Source organism: Beta vulgaris, chromosome 1, assembly GCF_026745355.1.
Source record: "Beta vulgaris subsp. vulgaris cultivar EL10 chromosome 1, EL10.2, whole genome shotgun sequence".
NCBI lineage: Eukaryota > Viridiplantae > Streptophyta > Magnoliopsida > Caryophyllales > Amaranthaceae > Beta > Beta vulgaris.
This window is the reverse complement of record NC_079202.1, coordinates 2,872,018-2,893,454: the sequence shown is the minus strand read 5'-3', so window position 1 is coordinate 2,893,454 and position 21,437 is coordinate 2,872,018. Positions and strand designations below refer to the sequence as shown.

The following is a 21,437-nucleotide window of genomic DNA, read 5'->3' as shown; positions in this document are numbered from 1 at the left end:
GTGCAAATAAACTATAGCAGTTGTCTTTTTCTAAGTTTTTATCCTATGCTCAAAACTCTCTTTTTCCTTCTTCAGTTTTCTCTGACACATTCCTCCATAACCGAAGCTTGCATTGCTCGAGAAATCATCCTTCTTGTGCTCAAATTGCTTTGAAAAGTTTCTCAATTTTCGAGTTTTTACATTCCGGTTCTGGTGCACTGAAAATTTCACTATTTTCCAACAAACATTTTATGGGTGTTTCCGTTCATGGGGTTTCGTGTTTTTCCGACGTTCTTTCGGGATTTCTGGTGGTTCTTTGGCTTCAAGCTGAGAACATTTGGTGCGATTCTACCTTCTGAGGACTTTGCTCATCTTTTTCGGCAGTTTTCGGTCCTTACTCTCTTTTTTCCGGCGGTCCTTCGTTTCCAAGTATTCCCTCAATCTGTTTCCTCGTTTCCTTAAATTTCTCTCGCGTTTTCATCATGTCAGACCAATATGATAGCCAGAATGCCCTTAGTGAGGTGTTTATGATAGAGAGTGATCCTTCTTCCCCTTTGGTGATAACGATCCTACTTCCCCTTTGGCCGACATTGAGCTTGCTTCTGGTTCAAGTCCTGTGGGGGAGGACTAGGTTGTTAGCGGACATATCCCTTACGGCCTAGAGAAAGAAAGAGCTGAGGTCAAAATTTCTTAACGACCCTTCCACCCTGAGGAGCATAACTTGACTATGAGATATTAGTCCGCTAGTCAAAGCGGTGAGAAACAAATGCTTAGGGAGCTTAGGCACCAAATTCTTGCTAGACACTCTCTTAGGCATCCATCGGCCGATGTCGTTCCCGACCTTGATGTAACTCCTCTTAGAGAGCGTGCCTGGTTGGATAGCCTGGCGGATGCCGGGGTTAAGATGTCCACAAGTATTTGTACCACAACAAAGATCGAATTTTGTAAAATTTCAAACATAAAAAAAGAGAAAAAAAGGAAACATATGGTTACCTTCAAAAGAGACGAATTGCGTCTTCCAAAATTCCTATCCTGCCCCGATTTTACTGCTTCAAATGCTATTTCGTTGATGTTTAGTGGATTGGAAACCCTAATTCGCTCGTAATTCTCCTTCAAATTTTCCGTACTTTCAACTTGAAGGAGAAATGAAACGAAGTGCCTTTTTGTTCTTTGCATTTAATACCACCAACTAACCACCTGCATAAACTTGGCGCTAAAATAAAGTTAGCAAAAGTCAAACCAAGTTAGGGTCTAGTTAACGTCGTGTCTAATTTCGTCCAGTTTTATGACAAAAATCAAGTTTAGGGTTATCGGAGACAGGCTTGTCAAAGTCAGAGTTATATAGAAAAAAGGCCTATAAGCACTAGTAGCATAATTGCTTATTGCTGCGGTGGTATTGCTGCGGTTTTACCCGTACGCAGCAATATATCATGTAAAAAGAAAAGGAAAAACATAAAATAACTATATTACTGCGGTTTTGGCCGAAAATCGCAGTAATATAGTTTTAACGGAAATTTTAATAAAAAAAGTTGACTTTTTGACCAGATATATTGTTGCGGTTTTTGACAAAAACCGCAGCAATATATTAAAATAATATTAAAAAATAATATTTTGATACATTGCTGCGGTTTTTAAAAAGAACCGCAGCAATATCATTAAAAAGTATATAAAAAAATTAGGGTTTCGCATATAAGGCCTCCTTAAGCCCGCCTCTTATTACCCTCAAACACGCCTCTCTCATACTCTCACCCTCAAACACGCCTTTCTCACCAGTCCTTAATGTTCTCTCTCATCCGGTCGTCCCTGAAGCTCTATCATCTCCTCTCTCTGATCTCCTCTTCCTACCCTCTTCTTGTCTCTCGCCTCTCTCCTATCCACGAAGTAACAAATCCATCTCGTTGTTTGTCACAACAAATCCACCGGCTTTGCTTCCTCCCTCGTTCGTCGCCACCCTCTCATCATCAACACCGTCGCCACCCTCTCATCATCAACACCGTCGCCACCCTTTTCGTTCACTCTCCTCGTCGTTCGTCGCCATCAGCGAGAGACGTATGCGAGCCGTTCACTCTCCTCGTCGTTCGTCGAAATCCGGTGGAGATCTGTTTCTGACAACCGGAGATCTATTTTTTAAAAAATAAGATGTGAGCCGTTGATGCGAGCGCTGAAAAATCCACTAGTCCTTGTTCGTTTCTGACCACCGGAGATCTGTGTTTTTAAATTTTCGTTTCAGTTTTTCTTTTTTATTTCTTTTTTTTTTTAGATCTGTTTGTATTTAGTGTTGGTAGATTTTTTAGATCTGTTTTTTAAAATTTTTGGTAGATGGTTTGTTTTAGGATTTTTTTTTGAGTTTTTTCGTTTTTAGTTCAGTTTCTGATTTTTTGTTTTTATTATAATTTTTGTAATTAGTCATTAGGTTGTAATAGTTGTTTTGTTATTTTTTATTTTTATTTTACTTTTTGATATTTTGTATTACTTATGTAACTAATTTTTTATTTTTATATATTAATGAGATTTAAGTTATTTCATGTTTAGTTTATCGACAAATTTGGTGGATGGTGGATGAGTTAGTTGGATGGTTTAAGCTTTCAAATTTAATTGTTAATTTTTTTTAATAAAAAATTCTTTTTACCTACACGAGACCTATTGCTGCGGGTTTGGGAAACAACCGCAGCAATAGACCAAGATATTGCTGCAGTTTCTAGCCAAAACCGCAGCAATATCTTATACGTTTTTAATAAGAAATAAATATATTGCTGCGGTTTTACAAAAAAACCGCAGCAATATGTCCAAATATTGCTGCGGTTTAAAACTGCAGCAATATAATTATTACCTATTGCTGCCCCCTTAATTGCTGCGCGCCCAAAACCGCAGCAATAGGCCACTTTTTGACCGCAGCAATTAGCATATATTCTAGCTACTAGTGAAGTCAAGGTTATCTGAGATAATATACCTAATTAAAACTCATAACCATTAAAAAATTAACCTTAACTATCAACCCGAAACCATAACAATATTAACCAAACCACCATAATCATAGCCCAATACAATAATTTTTTATCTAAACTTATAACTAATGATCCAAGACAATTATTAAGCCGAAAATCATAACAAATAACAAGCAAAACAAAAATATTTAGTATTCACTTAAGATCATATTTTATCTCGAAAACTATAACAAATAACATGATAACTATTACGAATAACGTATAAAAAATTACTAATAACTATAAACAACAGGGCCGGGGCTAGGATTTCAGGGGCCCTGTGCCAATTCATAAAAAGAGACCCTTAAATTTCTCTTCTTTCTTTTTCCCAAAAATTATTAGAACTAAATAAACTTTGTATATATATACTTCTTCTGTTTTATTTAGTTGAAACAAATGAGATTTTTTGTGACAGTTAAAAATGTCTGTTGCAAATAAACGAAAACGGAGGAAGTATAAAAAGTTCGTAAAGATGATACTCCCTCCGTTTACTGTTCATACGCTTCCCAATGCACATTTTATATCCTTAATATCTATAATTGTGTATTTTTAAAAGTATAACGATTGAATATTAATGATGTACTTATTAAGATGAATCAAATAAGACCCCACATGACTATATTTATTCTTATATATTCATATATATATTGAAAATTCTCTATATGTGAATAGTGAAAAAAAAAACAAATTGACAGAACAATACAAAACGGAGGGAGTATATAATACCTGTAAAATCATAAAAATCTCGTACATATTATGATATTCACTTAAACCCTCATGTCATTTAGTTAATGGGTTAATCAACAATTTAATTACAAAATTCAAGGTTAAATTGGATATTAAATACCTTAACCTTTTCCCAAAGCATCTTTCAGATTTAAGAGTAGAAGAATAAATCTAAGATGATGAATAAATCTACTTTGGGAACATCTCGTAAAGTGTGGGAAGTTGAAAAGAATTAAAAAAAAAAAAAGAGTACAGCTGTAATGTGGTGGAAATGAGATGAAAATGAATGTGTGCGGATTCGACCCCCTTACTTGAGGTAAGTAAGGCACAAGGCATTGCCACTGATCCATAGGATTTTCTTTGATATATTATAGTAACAATAGTAATAAGTAAAGACATTTTGCGTCCCCTGCCAATCCGAGGCCCTGATCGGTCGATCACCTCGCTCCGGCCAAGCGCCGGCCCTGATAAACAATAACTATTAACCTTAGAAATATAATCAACCGTAACTATAACTCATAAAATGAAACTTATAACTAATAACATGTAAATAATTACTAATAACTAAAAATATAACTATCAACCTTACAAATATAACTATTTAGCAAGAACGATAACTATTAACTTGGAGATAATAGCTAATTTCTAGAAAATCTTAACTACTTACCCAAAAAATATATTTCGACGAAAACTATGAATAACAACCTGAGCACCACACTCATAATATATAAGAGATACATTAGAGTTTAGATCCATTGATAGAAGGAACACAATGAACTTTGAGAATTAAGAATATACTTTTTTTTGTAGGGGATTGAAGGATATACTTACTTGACTTTGATGGAACAATAGTGTTATTTAAGAGAGAGAAACTAAACTAAACATCACAAATTCTCATCATCAAGATTGAAGAAGACACAAAAAAGGATTAGTTGAAAGCTTCAAATGTTTGAAAAGAAATAGATGTAGGCTTTAAAGAGAAACGAAACTTGAGTGGAGGAGGGGGAAATGACAGTGTAAATGAGAGAGAAATTGGAGGGGTAGAGGAGAGTCATATGAGAGAGAAATGAGAGTTGGTAACGGAGAGAGAAAATATAAATGGAGGGAAAATGTGATGGTTTTACTGGCATAACTAATAGGTACGAGCGCTTAACTAATTTCACTACTAGAATGACATACATTTTTTTTTTTTGGTAAACAAAGCATTTCATTCATTAATTAATAACGTTAAACATATTACAATCCGCTAATAGTTGTTCCACACAATAACTAGGGGGTGAGGGGAAAATCCTAGTTACAATACTATCATCATCCGTGACCCTGCATGCTTTAGCCAGGAGATCGGCTACACCGTTGTGCTTCCTGCTACAATGTTTAATCTGAAGATCCAGCCTGCTCGTTATCCGCTGCCTGCACATGATGATTAAGTTTGCATACAGATCAGAATGCCCCCCCATAATGAGGAGGATTGCATCCTTACAGTCAGAATATATAATGGCCTTCGGAAGGTTATATTGCTGAACAAGATAAAGAGCTTCGAGAATCGCTAGAAGTTCAGCTGTAAAACAATTGTTAGTGTAAACCTTTCTCTCAAAACCCCCAAGCCATTTTCCCTCAGCACTGCGAATCACCCCCCCAAGACCCGCGGCTTCCCTAGACCCAACAAAGGAAGCATCAACATGAATCATCAAGACCTCTCTAGGGTGGGAGAACACAAGTGGATCCAAAGTTATACAAGTCAACACTGTAGCAACATAGTCAAGCACCTTCCTCCTAGCTTTAAATCCTATAAGACGGAAAGGGGTTGGATTTTGGTTTTTGAAGACGCACTCAATCCTGTCTTTCCCAATTTCATGGCACAGATAAGGGAATACGGAGTTCCAGGGCAAGTCCCAAAAACTACTAGTCGAAAGCATGTTCTCCCTAAGCCAGTCTCTGAAATCGGTCTTTGCACTTACAGGCATCCCAGGCCACCCCCAGATATCTCTACTTTTGCTACAGTCCCGGATAATATGCGCACTATGCTCTACATGAGACTGACAGCGCGGGCAAAAGGGATCATGGGTCATACCTCTGATCAGTAACATATGTCTGTGAGGAATACGGTCCTGCCATACCAGCCACATGAAGAATTTGATTTTTGGTTCACAGTTACCCTTCCAGATCCATGAGAGATCAAGAGGCTCATCTAAGGTAGGGAGTTGGGCCGTGTAGGCCTTTTGGAGTCTAAAGCCCTTATGGTCCACAAAGTCAGGGATGAGAAGATCCCCGGGACTATTTTGGGGAGGGTGGGGGTTGTAGCATAGAATACGATTCTCCAGATAGGAGGGGAGTTGGAGAGAAAGGGAGGAGAGGTCCCATTGGCCAAGGTACAGCAAGCTCTGGACTTTCCTATCGTTTTCCTCAGGAGAAATTGGTCCATATACCCATCCCCTCAACGGCCCTATCGAGAGCCAATCATCGTTCCAAAAGTTTATATTTTTCCCATCCCCTAAACACCAAGAGCTATTTTCTCTAAGAAGATCCCATCCCTGGCCAATGCTCTTCCAGATTACCGAGCCGTTCTGAAATTTGGTGATGTGCTCTTTGTACATGTATTTGGATCTAATACATTGGTGGGCTAGGTTCATTTGTTCCTGAGCTAGTTTCCATCCCAGCTTGGCAAGGTAGGCCCTGTTCATAAGTCTCTGGCTCCTGATTCCCAAGCCACCCTGATTCTTAGGCAGTAAGGTAGTTTGTTTATTAACCATGTGGATCTTCTTCCTCTTTCCCTCCTCACCCCAAAGAAAATTATTACAGATTGAATCAAGGTCATTAAGGGTGGTTACTGGAAGGGACATAGCTTGCATGTGGTAGGCCGGAATGGTACCTAGGGTTGAGGATATGAGGCAAAGTCTATCCGCTTTGGATAGAAACTTGGTTTTCCAATTTGCCAGTCTGGCCCTGACTTTGTCCACAATAAATTGGACTTGGCTTCGAGAGGGACGCTTATGGGAAATTGGAAGGCCCAAATAAACCCCCAAGTTCTTGGATTCCTGAATATTTAGGGTATCCATAAATAGGTCTTTGTGCTCACTCTGGGTATTGGGAGAGAAGATAAGTTTGCTCTTGGCCTCATTAATCTTTTCCCCCGACTCCTCACAGAATCTCTCAAGAACTGAACGGACTGCAAAAGTCGTATCCTCATCCACCCTACCAAACAGGAGGAGATCATCCGCAAAGAGAAGATGGGAGACAGGGACACGCCCTCTCCCCACCCAAAAGGGAGTCCAGGCTTTGCTCATACATGCTTCATTAATCCTCCCCGTCAAAGCTTCAAGACATATATTGAACAGGTAGGGGGACATGGGGTCACCTTGTCTAAGCCCCCTAGAATGCTTTAACCCCTCAGATTGTCGCCCATTGATCAAAACCCGAGAGGAGGCGCTAAAGATACAGCTCATAATTAGGTCAATAGCAGGCATGTCTAGTTGCAGGTCAAGAAGACACTCTCTTACGAAGGCCCATTCAATTCGGTCGTAGGCTTTTTCCATGTCGATCTTAAGCGTGAACCACCCCCACTTCCCCTTTTTCTTTTGCATGGAATGAAGCACCTCAGATGCTACTACTAGGTTAATATCAGGGCCCCTACCCTTAATGAAGCTGTTTTGGTTAGGAGAAATCCAGGCGGGATAAGAGGTTTGAGACGGGTGACAAGGATCTTAGTGACCAACTTATACAGGGTATTACACAAACTTATAGGACGGAACTGCTTTACCGTCTCCGGACTGGTCTGTTTAGGGATAAGGCAAATCAGGGCCTGGCACAGATCCTCCGGAACACAGCTAACCCTAAACCATTTTTGAACGTCCTTACACACATCCTCTCCAATGACGTCCCATGTTTTCTGAAAGAAGATTGGGTGGAAACCATCCGGTCCCGGGGATTTTTGAGGCTTCATGCTAAACAAGGCTTCCTTAACTTCCATAGGGGAGGGCACAATCCCAACATTACCTGTATTGGTCATCCCTATGTTTCGGATCCACCTACAAGATTCCTTCTCCGAAGAGTAGAGATCTTTATAGAAAGTCAGGATAAGGTCATGGATACCTCTTTGGTCAGTCACCTCATTACCCACATTGTCACATAATCTGTTAATCCTAGACGCACTACGTTTGATAATGACACTCCTATGGAAGAAACGAGTATTCCTATCTCCCTCCCCTACTCTATCCATACGACTCTTGGTTTTCCAGAGGACCTCTTCTTGGTCTAGTGTTGCCAACAAGGCATTTTGGATAGTGCACTCAAGGTCCTGATGAAACACTGATGAAGGGTGAGATTGGAGGTATAGTTGGGTACCCTTTAGCCTCGCTAAGAGATGACGCTTTCTGCGGTAGATATTCCCAAATGTTACATGATTCCATTCAATAAGAGACTCCTTGAAGGCTTTCAAGCTTTGTTGGATGGAAAGACACGGGCGAGGCCACTTATTCAGGACTCCCTCTCTAAATCTACTGTCAAGGAGCCACATTGGCTCAAACCTAAAAGGTTTCTCCCCCTGAATGAAAGGATCATTGTGGAGCTTAAGGAGGATAGGACAATGATCAGAGGTGATCCTCGGAAGGTGCCACAGGTTCGCATTGGGGAATAACTGGATCCACTCGGAATTAGCCCAACCCCTATCAAGTCTTTCAAGAATCGGATTTGCTTTCCTTTTATTGGTCCAGGTAAACTTGGGTCCATTAAAACCTAGGTCAATGAGCTGACACATGTCCATAGTGGATGCAAACATGTCCGCTCTACGTCTACCCACCGGTCGGCCCCCAAACTTTTCACACTGGTTAACAACATCATTAAAATCTCCTATAACTAACCATGGTTTACCAAGGTTCAGAGCAAAACATTCTAATTCATGCCATAGATTTTGTCTAACATGCAATTTAGGACTAGCATAAATAGCTGTAAGAACAAAAGAAGTGTTTGTAGATCGTACCTCAACCATGCCATAGACTCCCTGAGCACCTTCTCCTATCACATGGAAATCCAAGATATGCGATTTCCATAGCAGGAGGATGCCCCCCACAAAGCCATCAGGTTCAAGCAGATGCCATGAATCAAACCCCAAATCAGCAACAATATCATTCGTCTTCTCACGCCCCACCCATGTTTCAGCCAGGATCACCAAGGAAGGATAGTGATGCTGCATGAGAAGGCGGAAATTCGGCTTGAATGAGGGTCTAGCCAACCCTCTAACATTCCAGAACAGCACATTCATTCCTTTCTTAACGGGGGGCTTATCAAGGAGCATCTTTAGGATCCCCTCGTTTCCTACTACCCACGGGTCGACTTCGGCACCGGTTTGTGGGCATGTCCAATGTTTCCTGTGTGGCCACAATATCACTTCGGCTTCTCGAGGGCTTTTTCGCCCGTTTTCCATGGCCCAAGTGGTTGTAACTCCCAGCTGTTTCATCGGGATTTGGAGTCTTGCAAGTAGAAGAGCATTTGAATTGCTCTTTGCTATCATTCGTACATCCCGTTGTTTGACCATTATGAGAGAGCGGACCATTGGGAGAAGGGGAAGTGGATCCACCCATGGTCCCAAGCTTGCCAACATTGCTCTTTCTTCGCTCTCTACTCCTACCTCTTTCTCTAGGAACCATTTCAGAAAAATTTTCATGGTCGGGGGAAGATGATCGGCGTCTAGTACCTGGGGAATATGGGCCGGCCGAAAGGTTGAGTTCAGATACATCATCACATGACCGGCTACTTCTGGGTTTGAATCCGGGTTGGCAATCCATGCCTTGACCTCCTGGAAGGTTAGCTCGGTGTGAAACTCGTTGGGATCCTCCAGGCAGTCGGGGATGTAATATTCCACCACTGCGAGGTTCAGTTCCGCTTTCAGCGGGCGGACCGGACGTGCGAAAAGCACAGGGCTGCGAGGGCAGGTTGTTATCACACGGGGTTCGGGGGGTGAGTTGGGAGGAGATAAAGGTGGTGGAGGGGAGAGTGATTCGGATAGGTCCAGCGTTTCCGGGTCGCATGGCCTCCACATTTTGACTGGGGAGGGTGGTTTTTTGTGCGGAGTTAAATTTTTTCGTGGGAATTTTGTGGGGGATTTCTGGGTTGGCTATGGGCAAGCTTTGCTCGGGTTTAAATAGAAGGAAAGAGGGGGTGGGAGAGCTAACCGTATTTTTTTGCTGGGAAGCAGCTGTCGGATTGGAAGGAGGATGAAGAACGGAGGTGACGGGTTTGCAGTGTTCCTGGGGAGCAGCATCAAATGTCAGCACCCCCTTGCCACGTTTCGCCTTCTCAGGGGAGGAAACTAAAATGTCTTCTTGCATTTCCTACAGCGCCGCAAAAACGTTGGCAGTAGATTTCTTAAAATCTTTTGCCCCTTGGGAGTACGCGTGGGGGCAAGTATAAGGGTCCCATCAGATCTCCCCTTTTCTCTCTCTTTCTCAGAACCTTTAAAATCCACTTTTCTCTGTTCCATTTTCCTAGGATGCCACGTGGCCGGGTATTTTCTTCCTTTACTTTCTCCTTGGTCAACTGTTGAAGTCTTCTTTTTACCATTTACATAAACCCATGCAGGGGTCTCCTTTACTTTCGGGCCTTCCCCCTTCTCATTCCCCGGCTGGACATAGGTGGGCGCCGCCTCCGGTTGATAATCCGGGCAATTCTTCATGTTATGACCAATCTTGCGACATCTGTGACAGAGCCACGGCGAGTCGAAATAGACTAAGCTTTGGCATGTCTCTCCCACCCAAGCCCTTCCCGGAACACAAACATCAGTTTTCATTAGCACACACACAGAGGCGAACCGCTTTCTATCCCCCTCCAAAGAATGGGCGTCAATTTTAACAAGAGATCCCAATGAGTTCCCTATGGCATATAGTATATCTTTACAGAAAAATTCAAGGGGAAGTTCAGGGAGACTCACCCATATGGGGTAGTGGGTGATGGCGGCCATGGAGGGTTTGAACCCGGCATGCCAGTCCTGGACCCAGACAAGAGCTCCCATGACGAGCCATGGTCCATCAGCGAGGATCCGTGATTTCTCAACAGCAGATTCACATTTTACGCTATAAAACCCCTTCCCAAGAGCGATGAGGTTCATGATACCCTTCCACTTCCAAATCTTCTGAAGTTCTTTTTTAAGAAACTCTTGTGAGAAGGTTTTCCCCACAACCTTAAATATAACAGCCTCACTCCATGGTTTCACAAGGGTGAGGTATTTCTCTTCAGAGATTGGGATGAAGACATCATCTTTTTGGCATTGGATGGGTTGAGAATCAGCATAGGGGACCTTCATCAATTTTAGTGGTACAATCTCTGAAATTTCGGATAGAATGGGGTCATTGGCTGAGGAATTCGCCACATCACAGAACGACCGGAGCAGCGGAGGGGCTGAACTGACGGCAGCTTCAAAGGCATCTGCTTGAACGGTGATGCTCTGCTTCGGGAGACTCTGGCTGGGTTGCTCGCTTTGGGCCGTGAGGGCGGGTTGGGTGGTTTGAAAATCAGGGGGAAGAGGAGGGGGAGAGAAAACTCTCTCTTCTTTCTCTCTCATCAAAGTCCTTTTTTCATGAACTAAGTTTGATCCTTTTGAATGAATGACATACATTAATTGGTCTGATATTAACACTAACATGAGATTGTCTTTTTCAAAAATTTGTGATGTAAGCATCACCTAAGATATGGTTAGTTGCATTGCTTTAGATGAACGACAACCTTTCTTCAATTCTTCTTCAGGCACACAGTCAAGTATCAATTTCCTTAACACAAATTCTTGGGTATAATCATTACATTACACCATTATATATATGGTATAACAACTTAAAAACCGTCACTTCTTTTATAAAAAAAAAAATTCAAATGACATGATATTCATGTCATTATTTGTTTAGTATATGCCATTTTTGTTGAAGTCCATATAACAGTATGCATGTTACACAATAAGTTATGGAATAACATCTTACACTCAATACATACTTTTGTTACAATAGTAGTCCCAAATTTGGATCTATGCTTGTCTTTTAGTTAGGTAAAAGGGTTTCCAAAATATAGTATATACAAGGAGGCTATTGTATTAATAAAAAGTAAAAGAAAAAAACTAAAGTGAAGAGATATTACAAAACAAAAACTCACACTTTTGTTTGTTTTCTCTCTATAAAGGTTTCTTTATTGTCTTGCATTTCTTAAAGAACTCTTTCCGACAATGGTGAGTTTATCACGATTCACGACCTTTTCAATGAAGAGTATGGCCTACAATACTATCAATTTTTGTTTTTGGCATTTGCATATTATGATCGTTGTTGCATTGTATTTCTAAAGAACTCTCTCCAATGATGGTGAGTTTATAACGACCTCTCCAATGTAGAGTATGACCTACATATTATCAATTTTTTTTGAATATGTATATTATGATCATTGTCACATGAATCATTATTATGATGAATAAAAAATAGTTTTGGATATATTATGCACATGATTAATGATACACTCGTTGGAGCATTGGTGCATGATGAATCTACTCTACCTATCTCTAAATTTCAATTAAATGTATATATACTCTTATAGATCTAAACAATTTATCACTTTATTACAAGTGCCGACTTCAATAGTGCAAGTTTTGGACCTGCTAGCAAGTTTGTTAATTGTTAACTATTGGCTAAATCATTAAAGCAACATTGACAGTTTTGCTAAGGAAAGACATTTTGTTTTATTGAGCGAATTGTCTAAGCAAATATTCATAGGTCCCAACTCAAATAAAAGTGTAGAGCAAACTGATTTTTTTGATGCATGAATAACTCCACCTTAGCAACAAACAATTTAGCTAAATCAATAGATAAGTGTTGGCTTAAAATAAATTTATATAAGGATAGTTACGGATCCACCTAAGCAACAATGGACTTGGCTAAATACTGTTGTTGGCGTGTATCCCTTACTTTTTCTAGGCCCATAAATTATCAGAAACAAGGTAAGCCCAAAGGAAAGTATATTAATTTATCAAATTAAAATACTAAAAAACAGTAGATATTAAAAAACAGTAGATATTATTCCTCCCTCTGTTTCAAAATATAGTTTCCATTTCTATTTTGAATGTTTCAAAATATAATTTCAAAATATAATTCTCATTTTCATATTTGGTTCTATATTTTTTCGTTATCAATACAAATATATTAAAAGGCCTGCGAAAACAAGAAACTGTGCCACGTGGCGTTCTCCCTAGGGAGTTTTAGTTCATATAATCTATGTACAATAAAAAAAATAATAAATTGTAGAATATAGGGTTTGATCTCAAGACCTCAAGTACATATACTAAAATTTTAACCACTAGGCTAAGTTATATTAGTGTTATTATCATAAAGTATTATATTAATAAATGAATTTTTTCTTACCCGGGGCATAACCCGAGCCTAATAACTAGTTTATCTAGAAAAATTGTGTCCCATCATTTATTTGATTCTTGAATTTTGTTTTTTTCTTTGTTTATTCAACCAAAATGTTACAATTAATGCTCTCTCACCAATTATACTCTATTCTCTCTGCTAAGATCATTTTTTCCATACAACATTTTAAATAAACAAAAAATCTTTACTATCCTTCCTAGATTCTATTAGCACTAGCCTTTTGTGCACGCGATGCGTGCGATGATTTTTTTAGGCCTAATACTAAATAGTAAACAAACTGAAAATGTAAGTTAGTATTTAAGTTCACCTCCATTTTGTGAATAAGATTCTTCCATGTTCTTTTTATGTTGTTATTCATTTTTGTGATTTTGCATAGTTTTTTGTTTCTCAAGTCTTATATGTGCATGTTCTTTTATAATCAGTATGATGTTCTTTACTAAATATCGTCATGTTCTTTTTTTTGGTTTTATTCATTTTTGTAATTTATAATAGTTTTTGATATGGATTTCAGTAATTTCTCTATGATCCCAAAATTGTAACCGAAAAGTATAATACAATTTCAGTTTTTTTTCCTTATCTAACTTCTAAATTCTGATTTCACAAATTGATATATTTAAGAATTTTCATCATTTTAATTTTTTCTCCTTTTCTAAATGTTCACACTTTGAGTTTCAATTATATTTGACAGGAACTTTAAGTTTTTCATACACAATCTGATTTCGCTTGAAATGGTTATTTTTAATTTTTCTCCTTTTCTAAATTTGAACACTTTGGTTTCAATTACAGGTGAAATGAAATTTCAAATTTTTCATACACAATCTGATTTCGCATGAAATGGTTTTCGCAAATCAATGTAAATTTTAATTTCTAAAAATTATTTTTGCAAAAGTTGTTCGCAAAAAGGTTTGATATTGTATTGTTTTTCAAAATTTATTTATGAACATTGATATTCTGCAAAATTTTGGGCAAAAATTTATATTGGAATTAAAAAAAAGAACTAAATTTGTAACTTTTTCATCAGTGTCATAAATGAATCAAATTTCATACACATCTTGTTTTCTGACTTTATATGAAAATGAATCAAATTTAAGTCTAATTATATAAAAACCCTTTTCAACTAATTGCTATTATCTCCGTTTTTTCAACTACATAACAGTTGACTAATGTGATATAACTTTGAAGATTAAAAAAAATTATGTACCTATTTGAAAGTTTGCAAACCACCGATGGACGAATGTGTGATATCACTGTCAAAATCTTTTGTTTTTCTCAAATTTATGTTTATAGGTAATTTTTGTGAGTATGTAATTGTGAATGGTTATTAAGAATGATTTGTAAGTGAATTTTGTGAATGTTTTTGTATGTATTGACGTCCTAGTGTATTAGTTTTAGTTTGTAAGTTAATTTTTAGTTTTTGTAAAGTTTCCTGATCATTTGAGTGATTTGCGTGATTTTTACAATGTGATTTTCTCAATTCTAGGAGTGATTTGTAAAGTTTCCTCATATAAGTGATTTCTGAGTGATTGTTGAAAATTAATTTCCGGTAGCTTTGTTTGACCCCCATTTTGGTATTGAGATTCCTTTTGTAATTTAGAAAGGGAAGGGGGGCAAAATAGTCGGTTCAAAAGAGGACACCGTTGCTCCTCCCTTCCCTTATGTAATAGAGATAAATTGCCGTGAAAAAGGAAAATGAAAACTATATTTAAGACGAAGGGAATACCACTTTAAAAATAAAACTGAAAAATATCAATTAAATATAGTAATTTTCTAAGTTATGAGCTCATAATGACCTATTAAACTAATCAGTAAAAAAAAAAAGGAAACCCTATTATTATTCTCATTTTATACTGTTTTCTTTCTCCAAAAACAAATCACCCTCTTCTTCAGTAGTGTCGCCGCTTTATAATAATTTTCAATTTCCTCGTCACGGGTAACACTTCCGACCCTGTACATCCACGTGTCTTACTAAATTCCAATCTCAGTCTCTGCATCACTTACCACCACTATTTCTCTTTCTTTTACAGTTTAACTGCGCCCCTTCAATACTTATCTCTCGCCGTCAACCACAAAAAAATAAAAACCCCACCCATTTACAGCCGTACGATTATCTCAAACACACTTTCTCTCTCCTCTTTAATGAACGGCCCACAATCTCCCCAATCCTACGCACACAATAGCTTCTTTGTTTAAGTTCAGTACATGCGTACAGCTCATCATTGTGGGACCCAATCTTCTTTCATTTAAAACCTTCTCTCACTTCCCTCCACGTGTCTTCTTCCCATTGGCTCCTTCCCAACTAGGAAATTGTATAAACTATTGTCTACTTGGGTCCCACTTCAGATACTTTGGGTTTGGTAACAGCCTGTCAACAGCTGTACTCCATCCACTCTGCAACTAATGCCTTCTTCCTTTTTTATTTTCTCTTCTTTCAGAGAAAACAACAAAGAAAAACACATATCTTCAAAATAAAAATATAAAAAAAAAATCCACAGATTTTTTCTCCTCTTTTTCTACTTTCCTGTTATTCATAAACCCACCATTGAAGATCAATAACAACAAAACATAAAAAAAAAAAAAAATTAAATTTGTAGAATGAATGAATGATGGTTTTTTTTTATGCAGGATGCAGAATGACTCCTGTTTCGGTTTGGAAGATTAACACCCCTAATAGTAAATACTACAAATAGTACTTACTATACAGAATGCGCGCCACATAAAAATCGCGCACATCCCAATACTACTACCTCCAGTTGTTCGATTCATTCCAGAACTTCACTAATTCCGAGGCCGATTTTGCTAACATACGCTTGCTTCTTTCATTTCCTTCTCCTTCATATATCCTCCATAACCCTTCATTTCCAACTCCTCTGATAAAACGAAGTCGTTTTCAGGAGAGAGAAAATTCAAAAATTATGGACCCATGTCCGTTCGTCCGGCTAACCGTCGGAAACCTAGCATTAAAACTTCCAGTACCAACAAAACCAGCAAGAACAGTAATCCACCCAACATCAAGCCCATGTTTTTGTAAAATAAAACTAAAAGGTTTCCCAACTCACACCGCTGTAATCCCTTACATTCCGCCGGAAAACACGAATTCCGACGCAACAAACCACCCTTACCCTCAACCAATAGCGGCGACTTTTCATTTAAGCGTCGAAGATTTAAACAAGTTGTTAAAGAAGTCTATTTTCGGTGGAAGTTTGGTTTTGAAGATATCTATATTTACTGGGAGAATTGGTGGTTCTTGTGGGGTAAAAAAATCTGGGAGATTATTGGGGAAAGTTACAGTACCTTTGGATCTTAAAGGAAGTGAAATTAAAGGAGTTGTTTTTTATAATGGATGGATTTGTATTGGTAAAGAGAGTAAAGATGAATCATGTGTTTCACAATTTCATCTTAATGTAAGAGCTGATCCTGATCCTAGATTTGTATTTCAGTTTGATGGTGAACCTGAGTGTAGTCCTCAAGTTTTGATGATCAAAGGGAATATTCGTCAACCGGTTTTTACTTGTAATTTTAGTTTTCGGAGTAATACTTCTTCTAATCATCATCGACGTTCTAGGTAATGTTTTTTTATTATTACTTCAAATTCGATGCAATTTTTGTTTTTTTATCCATATGAGCTACGAAGTGCAGTATAAAATTTGAACATGTGACTATCGTTCACCGCCTCTCAATCTTATTTTATGCAATTTGTTGTACATACATGTTTGATTTCCTTTGTTTTGAGTTGCTAGTAGTATTTTTATTTTTTTTGTCAAGTTTGTCACGGGAACTATAGTTTATGATTTATGATGGTTCATGAAAAGTGATTTTTTCTAATTTGTGTTTATGAGGTGTGTTATTAGATTGTTTGATTTTGTATGATTTTTCGATGCAATTTGATGTACACAATAATGATTTCTTAGTAGTAGCGTTTTGTTTGTTTGTTAAGTTTGTCACGGCAATGTTTTTTTTTTTTTAACTGACTGTTCATGTTGGCCGACACTAAATCATTTTAAGACTATCAATTGTGTTTGGTTTTGAGGTGTGAATGTGTAATACTATATTGTTTGGTGAAGTATGTTACAAATTTGTTGATAGATTTTTTGAATTTTTGAAATTGTATAGATCATCAGAGCAAGGAAGTGGAAGAGGGTGGTTGAGCACGTTTGGGAGCGAAAGAGAGAGACCAGGAAAAGAGAGAAAAGGGTGGTCAATTACGGTTCATGACTTATCCGGTTCACCAGTAGCAGCGGCGTCAATGGTAACACCATTCGTAGCATCACCTGGTTCAGACCGAGTAAGCCGGTCTAACCCAGGTTCATGGTTGATCCTAAGACCGGGTGAGGGGACGTGGAAGCCGTGGGGCCGGCTCGAGGCGTGGAGAGAAAGAGGAGCCAATGATGGGCTAGGGTATAAGTTCGAGCTCATATCCGATATGAACGCCAATGTAGGAGTTGTGCTAGCCGAGTCTACACTAAACACTTCTAAAGGCGGGAAGTTTTCAATTGACTTGGGCTGCGCCCAATTCAATAATAGTAATAGTAATAGTAATGCGAGTGGTTCAAACAGAGGGACTCGTTCCCCCGGATGTAGTCCAAGAAGAGGAGGTAGTGGGGATTTTGGGACGAGTTTGTGGCCATACAATGCTTACAGAGGGTTTGTGATGGCGGCGCGTGTAGAAGGGGAAGGCAAGTGTAGTAAGCCGACTGTGGAGGTGAGTGTGCAGCACGTCAGTTGCACGGAAGATGTTGCGGCATATGTGGCATTGGCTGCTGCTGTTGATCTGAGCATTGACGCTTGTAGGCTTTTCTCTCAGAAGCTGAGGAAGGAGCTTTGCCAGAATAATGATCAGGGTAGCTGACACTATTTGTTTTTTTGGGTTAATTTTGCTTCTATTTTTCTCAAGTTTTGGGTAATTTTTAGTGAGTGATGAAGTTTGTACTCCGTCGACTTTTTTAGATGGTTTAGTACTATTATTAGCAACTACTAACCAGATTAAGGGTGGGGGGGGGGGGGAACTGTGTATAGTAGGGTGTAGATTTCAGCAGCCAAATACTCCTAGTAGGGAGGGTAAATCTATTTTACCACTTTATTTTATGTGTGGCTTGTATAAGATCTTTGTGTTTTTTACTTAAAAACAGTGTAAGATCGAGTTTTGAACTTTTAATATTGTTAGCTTATAACTCAACTTAGCTTAAAATTCAACATGAGTTCGGAAAATAGAAATCAAATTTAATGACATGTAATGTTTATCTTGTTAATTTTACGAGTTGAGTTCTACATTGCTCGATACTTGAAAATATCGAAACGAGCTCAATAGCTCATGTAGTTCGCTGTCTAATTAGGCTCATTAATCAATATCACAGAGTCATAGTCTTATAAATGTGAGTATGTGACATATTTCAAAACAAAGTCTATGGTGCAATTGTGCAAGTACAACTCTTTTTGTTTAAAATGACTGCAAGTGCAATTCTATGCAGATATTGTGCTGCAAAAAAGCCAAGATTTTAGGTACTGTCTATAAGCTTCCTCTTACATTGATCAAAAGATGTTGTCCAACGTTACGGTTATAATCCATATTCCATGTTTATGTCTTTGTGTTTGTGTTTGATCTAGATCCACCTGCAATTGGCGGGTACTAGCAAGTAGCAAGGAGCAACCGAGCCGATTACAATGTTTTTCAAATTTTCCGCACAAATAAATGTCCCGAGTTCTCGGAAAAAAATTGTTCACTCTATTGATTTTACTTTATTCTTATTATCCTTAATTTCTATGTCAAATCCAAAAGTAAATATATTATAATATTCCGTCAAAAAAATATATTATAAGATGGAGAAAGTCAATAAGTAAATCAACCAAATTTTGGTCTAGACATATTTGTCCCTGATTATATAATTGTTAGATCAACCAACTACTGACAATATATTGAAACTTAAGATTAAAATTATAATTAAATAATTGAATCTAGCAAAATAATTCACGAACTATGTAACTAATGTACTTCACTTTCTACTTCTAGTATAACTTCACAATATGTTCTCCAAGGAAATTAGTTCAATGAGGGCGCATTTCAGAAAATTAAACTTACAATGAGCAATTAAAATGCACCTATGAATTAAGATGTACGGGGACATTAAAACAACAAAAACGGCTTAAATGGATAAACAAATTGGAGCCTAATTGACCTCTCAACTAAGGGTCTGTTCTCCCCAGCTTATTTTCAGTTCAGTTCAGCTCTAATAAGTTCAGTTCAGTTCAGCTCCAATAAGTTCAGTTCAGCTCCAATAAGTTCAGTTCAGATCAGTTCAGTTCAGTTCAGCTCAGCTCTATTCTTTTATAACCATTTTGTTAAATATTATTATTATTATGTTGGTATAATTTATTTTACTAATTACTATTATTATTATTATTTAAATATATATCATTACTATTAAGTATTATTATTATTATTATTATTATTGTTGTTTCTATATATTTTTTTTATTGTAGCTTTACTAATTATTATTACTATTATTATTAGGAGGAACATGGTTTAGGTCAAAGCACAAATAAACCCACTTTTTTTAGCCCATAAACCAATCAAATCGCGTCAAGACGGTTTATTGTATAATTTTCGCGGTCTATTACTAAATATTTTTAAGTTATTAAATATAATTATTAAAATAGTAATATTAATTTACTTCTTAGATATTATTGTTATTATATATCATCGTCAAGTATTAATATATTAATACAAATAATATAAAATATTATTATTAATTATCATTACTATCATTAATTATTATTATTATTATTAATTTATGATTATTAATATTATTTATTTATAACTATAATTTAAAAATATTCAAAATATTACTATTATTATTATTCATTATTATTACTTATCATTATAATTATTATTTAATATTCATATTATTATTGTTTAAAATATTATTTATATATTTATTACATTCAATTTATTTCAATGTAATATAATTCAATTCAATTCAATTCAATTCAGTTCAGTTCAGTTCAGTTCAGTTCAGCTCTGATAAGTTCAGTTCAGTTTAGTTCAGCTCCGATAAGTATAGTTCAGTTCAGTTCAGTTCAGCTTTGATAAGTTCAGTTCAGTTCAGCTGTTTTATGCCGAAGAGAACAGGCCCTAAGGTTATGGTTAAGTCAAAAATAACTATCAAAATATCATATTTAAGGTCCAAATTGATGTTTGTATCGTTCACTGCCAGCTTAGATTACTATTAATAAATAAAAGTAACAATCAAAATAATCAATGATAAAATAAATGCTAAGGGAGGATTAGTGAAGACCACGATTACTGTATAATTTACAATTGACATGGTGATTAGTAGTCTTCCTCCACTAAAAGAAACAATAAAATTCAAGAAAGACCAAGCATGGAAGCTTGACTTTACATAAAACGAGGTAGTTTATTCTAATAGTATAGAGTAATTAAGACCAAGAAAATTACGAAAAAAGAAGTGTTATGGATGCAAAAGGATCTCTTGTTTTTACATATCTATTCTTATACTCCCTTCATCCCAAAAAAATAGTTCATATCTCTTTTTGCACTGATTGCACAGTCTTCACAACGTATCTTTGACCTACGATATTTCCTCATTCTTATTAGTAAAAAATATAAAAAGCTGATATTACGAATGTACCAAAACTTATCATGAGTTGTTTTTTTGTATACATTAATGAAAATATTTCATCAAAAGTTTTAAAGTTTGACTCCTAAAATAAAAACATGAACTATATTTTAAAACGGAAAGATTATGCTTTATACTAAAAGTAAAAATAACTAGAATTGACTTTCCTCTCGCTTGAGTTGCTCTACCTTGTTGTGATAACTGATAGGGGTTGTCCTCCTAAATGAGTTGTTTTCCCTCTATACATGAAACTTTGATAAATGATTGCACTGAAATTATATATATGGGTTTTTTAGTTTAGCATCATGCTATATGCAGTTCTAAGGGTTACATATGAGACATAAATACATTGTTTAAAATGAAAATTATTTGTCAATTCATGACAAAAGTTTGCATTAATCTATGTAATGAATGATCAGTTAATGCTTTTTTTTTTTTTTTTTTTTTTCTATTTTTAGCTTCTTATATGCAGCTCTTAGGACTGCATTTAGCTTTTCCCTATAGTTTATAGACATTTGACTTATACATGCATCAATAGTTTAAATTTATTGAATTAATGACCATTTTAAAAATAATTTAAGTAAAAACAGACTTGGCTGTTAGCTAGTTTTTTAATGTACTCTCTCTAGTTTTTATTAGTTCTCCAACTTATTTGGGTACAAAATTTTAGGAGAAATAAGTATGTGGGTAATTTTTTTTTTATCATACACTATATAGTGAGC

The 21,437-nt window shown here is 36.8% G+C and overlaps 1 protein-coding gene across 1 annotated transcript; it reads left to right on the top strand.

The window, feature by feature from the left end:
- Positions 1–15,507: 15,507 nt before the first annotated feature.
- On the top strand, positions 15,508–18,330 carry LOC104905738 (hypothetical protein). The gene is made up of 2 exons (XM_010694351.4): positions 15,508–16,646; positions 17,195–18,330. Exons 1-2 carry the CDS (start codon positions 15,997–15,999, stop codon positions 17,928–17,930), a joined length of 1,386 nt encoding a protein of 461 aa, XP_010692653.1. The 5' UTR covers positions 15,508–15,996; the 3' UTR covers positions 17,931–18,330.
- Positions 18,331–21,437: the final 3,107 nt, after the last annotated feature.